The sequence below is a fragment of the Neophocaena asiaeorientalis genome, unplaced genomic scaffold (assembly GCF_003031525.2).
Source record: "Neophocaena asiaeorientalis asiaeorientalis breed wild unplaced genomic scaffold, Neophocaena_asiaeorientalis_V1.1 scaffold143, whole genome shotgun sequence".
In the NCBI taxonomy this organism is placed as follows: Eukaryota; Metazoa; Chordata; class Mammalia; order Artiodactyla; family Phocoenidae; genus Neophocaena; species Neophocaena asiaeorientalis.
In genome coordinates this window covers 2,253,301-2,262,304 of record NW_020175536.1, presented here as the reverse complement: position 1 = coordinate 2,262,304, position 9,004 = coordinate 2,253,301, and the positions used below count along the sequence as shown (strand labels likewise).

General features: G+C 46.9%; 1 protein-coding gene across 2 annotated transcripts in view; it reads left to right on the top strand.

The window, feature by feature from the left end:
- The window catches only part of AMOTL1 (angiomotin like 1), a 132,437-nt gene that overhangs the window by 107,500 nt on the left and 15,933 nt on the right, over positions 1–9,004 (top strand). For both annotated transcript variants that reach the window (XM_024731311.1, XM_024731312.1), the window contains exon 8: positions 3,347–3,496. In XM_024731311.1, coding sequence (XP_024587079.1) covers positions 3,347–3,496 — 150 coding nt within the window. The remainder of the gene's footprint in view (positions 1–3,346; positions 3,497–9,004) is intronic.

The window sequence follows — 9,004 nt, the reverse complement described above, 5'->3', positions numbered from 1 at the left end:
GGTGGGGTGCAGAGCACAGAGCCCCGAGGGCCTCCGTTTCCGTTTCCTAACCCAGCAACTTTAACCAGAGCCAACTCCAAGGGAGCTGAGTCAGGGGAGCGATGTAGGTGACCTCCCAAATAAAAACGAATAAAAACAGAATTTATCCACCCCAGAGCCGGGCAGAGGATGAGAGGCAGACGTGAATAACCATCAGCAAGGAGTTCAGTCTCAGCCATAAACCCAGGCTGCTGCCCACTGGCTGGCAGGTGTCCAAGGCTGAAAATAAATGGGAGGACTGGGAACCACTGGTGCCTGTGGAGAAAAGAGACTCAGTTAACAGTTCAAGTGCTGTGTCTCTGGGCTCTCGATTGCATAAAAAAGGCCAGGTCTTCTGATGCGGTGGGATTGGGGTTGTGTTCAGCAAACCTGTCTCCAATTTTCAGAAGTTAGCTTGGCCAGGTAATGACCCCCCAATCCAGGAAACGTTGATGCCGCTCAAGCGTGATGGGTTTAGTGGTTTCTGATGAAATCCAGCTTTTAGACGAAGTTTTAAGAAGTAGACTTTTCCTTTAAGCCTGACTGGGGAAGTAGAATGACCACTCCTGAGGTGCCGGCTAGGGGATCCGGGCTGTAGACACAGCAGCACAGGGGAGGCTGTTGTATCTGCTGTATGCGGTGAGGCTGAGCCACGCGGACCCACGGTGGAGAGTAGAAACTCCAAGTCACATATCTCGGCATGACCGAGATATTCTCCACCAGGACCGAGTTGGTGCTTGGCTTGCAGGAAACAGCACTATTATTAATCCAACTGCTGTTGCTGTTGTTGTCGACAATAAAAAGCCATTCCTTCAGGAAACATCTCCTGGCGCCAGGTGGCTTGGGTGTCTCAGCAAACTTCACCTTCAAGGCTAGTGCAGCTAAAGGGGAAGATTGTTAAGTCAGTAGTGTCTTGTCCATTCAACCTGTCCCGTTAAACCCCACAAGTCCTATGTACAGTTTTAATACTAGCATGAGGATCCCAGGCAACAGCCCCAGAGTCACCAGCAAACAACTCATTAAACAGGAAACTATCTGCTACAGAAAGTGACCTTGACCCCTGAAGGACAGGAGGTCTGCTTTGAGGAAGGGAGGCCAGTACTCATTCTGAGGGCACTTATCAAGGCTCCATCTCCGTGTATGGAGCAAAGGAAAGTGATAATTTTGAAACATTTTAATTTTAATATTTCTGTTAAAGCAAAGTTGTGAACTCCTTGAAGACAGGTTCTTTATAATCAGCATTATGGGTCTTTTCTTGTCATTATATTTATATAGGATCTGTGTTTGGTTGACTGTATGTAACTTCTCCAAAATGTCTCATGTGTCTGGCTTCCAGTGTCCCTCCTTGTTCTTATTAAAGTTTCTTTTAAAGGATCTTAACTCAGTTTAGATGGCTCACACTGAGTGCTTACCATAACTTCCCATGATGCTTAAGGGCTTGGACTCTAGAGGCAGACCACGTGAGTTAGACGGGTGGTGTATCAGCTGTGTGACCTTGAGTGAGTCACTAACCTACTCAGTCCTCAGTTTTCTCACTTGTTAAATGGAGGTAATAAAAGAGTTTACCTTCTATTGTTATTGGGCGGATCAAACGAGATACTTCATATAAAGCACAAAGCTTGGCATGGTAGGGCCTCCAAAATGTTGGCCGATGAATTACTGTTACTACTAGTCATCATCATTATATACTCCTTGCTAGACCTAAGGCTGACCCAAGGGTGAATGAGAGAGATCGATGCCTCCAAGAATCTTGCAGTTGGTTGGTGATAATATTAACTCGTTCATTTAACAAATACTTATTGAGTACCAGCTGGATGCCAGGTACTGTTCCAGGCCTTGGGGACGTATTGTGCGCTCTGCCCCAAGCAGACAAATCTCGTGGCACTTATATTCTAGGGGCCACACACTCAGAGAATGGTATACAGTCTACGACATGGTAAGTGGTGTATGAATGGTACTCACAAAATAGTTTATCAGATGAGGCTTTTCTAGCACAGGAACCTGCAGTTAGTGGTCCTCAGACAATCAAAGGCACAGTGAATGAAAGAGTCAGATGAAAACTAATCCCAAGAGCAGGTGTAGAAAAGGCTATAAGTTGCTGTCCGCGCCCCCCGGCTAAAGGTCAGAAGCACCTCGTTTTTCATCGCAGTGGTCTTGGCTAGGGCACAGGCATTGCTCCTGGCGGGGCTGCCTGCTAAGTCAGAAACCACCCTTTGCAGCGAGCACTTAAATCGCTAGCATGTTCCAACTTGCCAGTGCAATCATGGGTTGAACTCAGGATCTGAATCACCGGCAAGGCATCTGCCTGCCCAGGTGCGGAGTCACAGGAAATGGCATCTGGTGTCTTCTCACCCGGGACCAGATCAAGGAAAAGCCTCAGTCTGATTTTTGGCACCAGCCAATCCCCAGAAAGTTAGAAATGTGCCTGGGATTTATGAACATGGGTCAAACTCCTAACTGGAAGAAAACAAAGTCTGAGGGTAAGAATTTGAAGTGGTTGATCAGTGAGTCTAAATCCACACCTGATGTGACATTTACATAAATCAGTTTTTACCTTAATTTGCCTCTCCTCAGTGATTGTGTGGTTTGCGTGTTCATTAGGCCTTTCCCGTCTCTCCAGGGCTGTCATCCATAAAGGGCTCTGAAATCTTTAGGAGGAAATTACTCCACAAGTATCTATAATCAGATATTGTCATACTCATTCACACATACACAAATGGGTACACATGCATAGATACATACAGACGCAATTTTTCTAATAGTAATTGGTAGTTATAGAAAATTTGAAAAATACAGAAGAGAGTAAAGAAGATGAAAAATTATTTTTCTGCCATACAGACAAACACAGTTGATGCTTTTATTTCCTTTCAGTCTTTTTTCATACATAGATGATAGATAGATAGGCAGGCATAGTTGTGATAATGTATATAATTTTTGATTCTGGATTTTTCAGTTAACATTATAGAATAAGCATTTCCTTATAACATTTAAAAAATCTTTATTAACCTCATTTCCAATGCCTGCTGATGCTGTAATGACTCAGCGATAACCATGGATTGAGCTCAGAGCTGTATAAATGACTGAAACCAGGTGGCCTGTTAGGGTCTTCAGTTCCTAGCATCCCAGCTGATTTAGGTGTAACTGGTGGCCTTCGTCTAAATCTTTTCTGTCCCAGCACACCTGAGGGATAGGAGTGGAGAAGGTACATGCACTTGTAGTTTAAATAGCGTCTCGGGGTACTCTGACACACACACCCCCAATCTCCACCCCAGCTTTGAGGATCACTGTCCAAATTCCGTGTTCCCTTTTCCTCTCCTCCTCCACTCAGCTCCGAGAGAAGCAGGCATACGTGGAGAAGGTTGAGAAGCTGCAGCAGGCCCTGACCCAGCTGCAGTCCGCCTGCGAGAAGCGGGAGCAGATGGAGCGGAGACTGCGCACCTGGCTGGAGAGGGAGCTGGACGCCCTGAGGACCCAGCAGGTGAGGGGCGGGGCCCTCGGAGTCTGGCGCAGGCGTTCTGTGAAGGCCACGGAGCTGAGCACCTGCTGCCCGCCAGGCTCTGCGCTCTGCCCTGAGGATTCAGGGGTAAACGAGAGCTTGCTGTCCTCCGTGGTCCAGCACAGAGGCCAGTGGAGGAACCAGTAAGTCCACTCACTGGAGAGACAAACGTCTTGACAGGGAGAAAGTGGTGACCCCTGGGCGCTGGGTATGGGGGAATGCGAGTGCAGACGGCTTCATAGCGCAGGACATTTGAGTTGGACTTCGAAGGATGAGTTTGTTGGCCATTCTTGGGGAAGCATCAGAGATAGAGGAGGAGTATGCGTGGAGGAGAGAGATGAGAGGCACGTGGTGGGTCCAGGACAGCTGGGGGCAGCCAGCTGGGGGAGCATACCAGCTGGAGGCAACGTCCAGTTTGTGGAGGACTTTTGGTCAGGTTGAGAGACTGGATTTTTTTTTTCCTGTAGGATCAGGAGAGGAGCCCTCTGGTGGTGTCAGAGGAGGGGCTGGAGGAACAGATGTTGAAGTCAGGGGGGCCAGCCCGAAAGCTGTTAGTGTCATCTAGGGTGTAGTGACAGTGGGAATCCACGGGGGACCTAGAACGGGGGTGAAATTGGGAGGACCTGATCGTCAGTGAGTTTTCAGAGGTAAAGGACAGGAAGGAGTCAGGACTATCCCTAGAAAATAATATTGGCCATAAGTTCCGTGTCCTTCTGCCTCTCCCTGTTTCTCCTGGTAACAGCTGTTCATGTAATTCAGCTGCAAATAAACTCAGAGTAAAACACCCCAGCCCAGGGTCCTCGTGGGCCTTGGCAAAAGGAGGAGTCCTGTAGCTGGGCCGGGCTCCGTTATAAGCGGGTCAAGGGCTCCTGGTGTGTCATCAGCCAGCGTGGTGGGCAAAGCCCTCTATGCAGCTGGTGAAGAGTGTGCTCTAAGTTTGGAACCAGGGAAATGCGAGACAGGACTCCGTGGAATTATCTGGTGGATAGGGCATAGTGGTTATGGTTGAAACACTTGAAAACACTTGAAAGCATATGCTCTGGCCAGCTCAGCCCTTTCTCATGGCAGTGCACACAGTTCCCTCTGGGCGTATGTACTTGGCTGGAGATGGAGGTGTTAGTGAGATTGCCCAGAAAATCAAGGAGCCCACCCAGGCCCCTACCAACTTGGCTTAGTTGATAGCTCACAGGGAAAAGTGAGTCTGTCTCTGGACTTCTGATCCTTCTAACCTGTGCTGCATTCTAGGGCCACCCTTCAGCCATTTTCTGTTGCTCCGTTATTGAGATCTTAAGTTCTCCAACTGGAGGGCAGGCTCTCTGTCTGGTGTCTGGTACTGTGCTGGCACCTGGTGGGTATTTATGAGTCTTTGGCTGACAGAATGGGCACATCTCAGTATTTAGAGCAAAAAAGAATGTTCTTTTCCAGTTAAAGTGCCACCCACACCCTATAGTTAAATTACTTACCCTTGGATCTTCTATTTTGAGTGCTATGAAAACAGACTCTTCATTCATTTCAGCTACTATACGTATTCTAAACTATATCTCTCCCATTGATCGCTTTTGGGATTTGTGCCAGTGGTATTGCTGTTGCAGGCAGTACTCTGATAAGCTGACTTTTTACATGTCTCCTTGCAAAAAAAGGTAAGAGCTTCCCAAGAGGATATACTTAAAAATGGGATTTCTGGATAACAAATGGATATGCAAAACATCAATAGATATTGCCAGATCACTCTACAAAGTAAATATACCAATTTATCCAAAATGTATAAGAATGTCTTCCTGTACATTATCATCAACATTTAGTTTCACAAGATGTCTTTTTCTTTAAGAAAAAAAAAGGGGGGATGAAAGAAACCAGACTCAGCTCCATTATCCTTGTTGTGTATCAAGAAGAAATGTGAATGAGGCATTATTTGAAAAATTTCTCTGTTGCCACAGAGGACCATTCCCGTATGCACACTCAGACCCACACACACTCAGGCCCATTTTTTTCCTCAGAGCAGCAAACACAGCTTTCCCACTGTTTGTAAAGGATGCTGTCAGATTTCGGCTGCCTGTGGAGGACAGAAGTTTCAGAATCAGGGCTGTCCTGGGGAATTACGTGGCTTGAATTTTGGACTTGTCTTCGGGAGCTGACAGCAGATCCCTAGATGTGTACGGCTGACATGAGACCAGAGAGGGGGGAGACAATCTTTAAACAGAACTTTGCTGCCCAGCATCTCTTTAAAATAATATTACAATTGTTTTTTTAATGAGAATGTTAATCTGTCTCCTCTGTTATGAAAGGCACTTGGGGATTTCCCTACTTTTCCCTGCTTTTGCCTACTCATTAAAAAGATGAGTATTATTTTTTATTTTTTCCTTTAATACTTCATTTTCTCATTTTACCTATGAGCATACATTATTCTATAACCAGAAAAGACAAAAGTGTTGTTACAAAGAAGTCCACCAAAATACCTTAATAGTTCCACGTGGCCAATACTATAGTTTGGTTCAACTCCTGCCTGGAGTCTGTGGACAAGTGTGGTGATCAGAGTTCCGCTGGCCCCCAGCAGGGGTGACCAGCGTCCACCCTGGAGCGTGGGGTCACCCGAGAAACTCTGCCTCTCTGATCTGCTTCCTCCTATTTAGTCTGAGGAGCTCACACATGTGTCCACCCCGGATGTGGGCAGCCCACCTCGCACACTGCTCCTTCACCCCGGGGTCACCGAGGCATTTACCTGACCCCATTAGAAGGCATACTGAGGTCACACAAAATAAATAAAGCCCCTTGTCATCTCTCCCCTCAACAAAGCAGTGAGACCACACTGCCTGCCTCTTCCCACAGAGAATCATTCTGAAGGGACCATTGAGAGAACAGCTTAGAGCGCTTTTGAATCAACACCCACGAGGGCTCTGCCGTAGACCCACACCAGGACACAGCTGAGCCTCTCCACCTGGCCCTCTCCACACAGAGCCCCCAAGTGAGCTCCAGTTACTCCTGCAAGTTATTTCTTCTGGAACCTTCCAGAAGGGTGGGTAGGCCGGAGGTGAGCAGAGTGGCATGGAATCGTGAACTGAGTCAGAGCATAGGCTCGGGGGTTAGGCTGCCTTCTTCTCCTACTACAAAAGGGATCTTTCTGAGCCTTCACTTCCTTGTCTCTAAAATGGGGCACATAAATTATATTTACCGTATACATGTAACTAAAAATAAGAAAATCTGCACAAAGTACTTACACAGTGCCTGACACTTAGCACTTGGTGAAGGAAGGATAACTATCATTGTTGTTCTTCTCTTCATTACCTTCAGAGTCATTTGATGGCTTAGGGCATCTGTGGTGCCCAAGTTACGCCAACTTTTCCAATCCCATTGAAAAAAAAGTGACAAGTGTGGCTGGACTAAGAAGGTCGGAGAGGGAAGATAGGTCAGGACACTAGGACCGGCAGGAAAGAGCAGCTGTCCATGAACAGGTTCTGTTATTAGAAGTAATCTCCCTCTACTTTGGGAGGCAAAGTGTGGTACTTAAGCATTCCTAGAAGTTGGGGGGAAGTGAAATCGAAATAATGGTAAAAGAGGAAGAGAACTTAACATTTTTAAGAACTCACAATCTTTTCTTTCTGGAAAAGAGCTGAAAGTAATTTTCACGTCTTACTTCCACAGTAGTCTTAGGAGGTAGAAGAAAGAAGTGGGGAATGTTCTTGAAGGGCAGAACAAGGTCCAGGGCAGCTAAGAGACCAGCCCAAGGTCATGTAGCAAATTTAGGCCTTTTCTCCCAGGTGAACACGCTGAGGGCAAAGATTTTTATCTGTATTGGTCACGTGGTATCCCCTGCACAGGGTGCGTGCTTAGTAAATATTTGGTGACTAGCTGAACGGGCAGCAAAAGCTGGCCTGCCTGACCCTTCATCTATTTTTCTGGGCGATGTATTTACCTGTTAGACCGTGCTATCTCTGAACTCTTGAGTGTCTGAATTCTTGCATTTATTTAAACAGCTCTTAAGGACCTGAGCAGGTCACCAGCCAAGGTGGCAACACAAGGGATTTGGATAGAAACCATAGATGGCAGCTAAGTGAGGCTGTGGGATCTTTTTTCTTGGAAAGTTTCTAACAGGGTAGTTTCTCATCTCAGTGGACTGGTTTGTTTGTCCTCCTGCCCTGAGGCCGGGTGCCTGGCTTGATGGGGTCGGTGGCTTCCTATGCAGGCTGATGAGGACAGGTACACGCTTTCCACTCTATTCTGGCTTAAATGCCGGCCACTGGGCAGCTACCACTGGATCCTAGAATGACTTGTATTTGTAGCTTTCAAGAATCAGATAGAAGCATATGGTCTACAAAAAGCCCGTAGGCCCGTTTGTTCTCTTCTGTCTGGTGGGATTGGGTTCCAGCAGTGCAGTTCAAATGCCCAGCTGTTGCTCTGGGTAATTTATGTGGTTCAAGGTGAAAGGTACCTCTCACCTTGCAAACAACGCTGCATTTAAAGTTTGTGATCACTGGGAAATAGGAGGGGAATGCATGTCCCAGGACAGAGAAGAGCTGGGATGAAATCCTTCTCCCCTTGAGTAGCTCAGGCCCGACTGGTTTCCTAACCCCGGGTTCCCGAGATGACCCATCTCCACCACTGGCCAGAAAGTCAAACCTCCTCATCCTCTCAGTCATCTGTTTAGAGGAAATACTATCCCTGAGTTAGAAGGGAGAAAATCTGAAAAGTGAATATCCTCAGCTCATGAGCTATTCAGATAACGCAGCCGCTTTGTGTTGTGTTATCCGAATAACACTTCTCTCTTATGGACACAGATGGAGAGAAGGGGCTGGAAACTGAGTTTGACTTGCCTTAGAGGTTTTTCTGGTAACACTGTACTTTGGTTAGCCCTTTAAAGTATATTAGGTGCTTTCATGTTTATTATCCTATTTGATTGTTGGGCTTCCATCTGGGGCAGGTCTTAATTTCTGTTTCCCAGATGGGAGGCTGGGCAAGCATGCCCTTAAGGCATCTCACGCCCACTTCCTGTGCCTTCCCATTCTATCTCCCAGCCTCAGGGGAAGCAAACAGCTGAATCACTTCCTTGAACTCTGGAGAAAGTGCCCTAGACCAGGAAGCCAAACTTTGTTCCTGTTCTGGCTCTTGGTATAAATTAACTGCAAGACATTGGACAAGCCACTTACTGTCATGCAAAGCTGGATATAGGCAGACAGACTCGGGTTTGAACCCTGACCCTGCTACTGATCAGCTTAGAGACAAGGAATAGTTCATTCAATCTCTCAGCAGCTTGGTTTTTCCATCTGTAAAATTGGGATAATACTCTGTTTTATAGAGCTCCCGGAGAATTAAATGAGATAGAGGAAGTGGGGATAGAGGTTGATGGTGTCAGAATCCACCCCCATTCGGGTCATCAGTGCTGGAGCAGGGAGCAAGGGTGAATGTGCTGCAGGATCTGGGTGAACCGTGCGTGCTCCACGTGGGTTACTCTGCCCACCCAGGGTCTACTTTATAGTCCCGATTCAGCAGGAATAT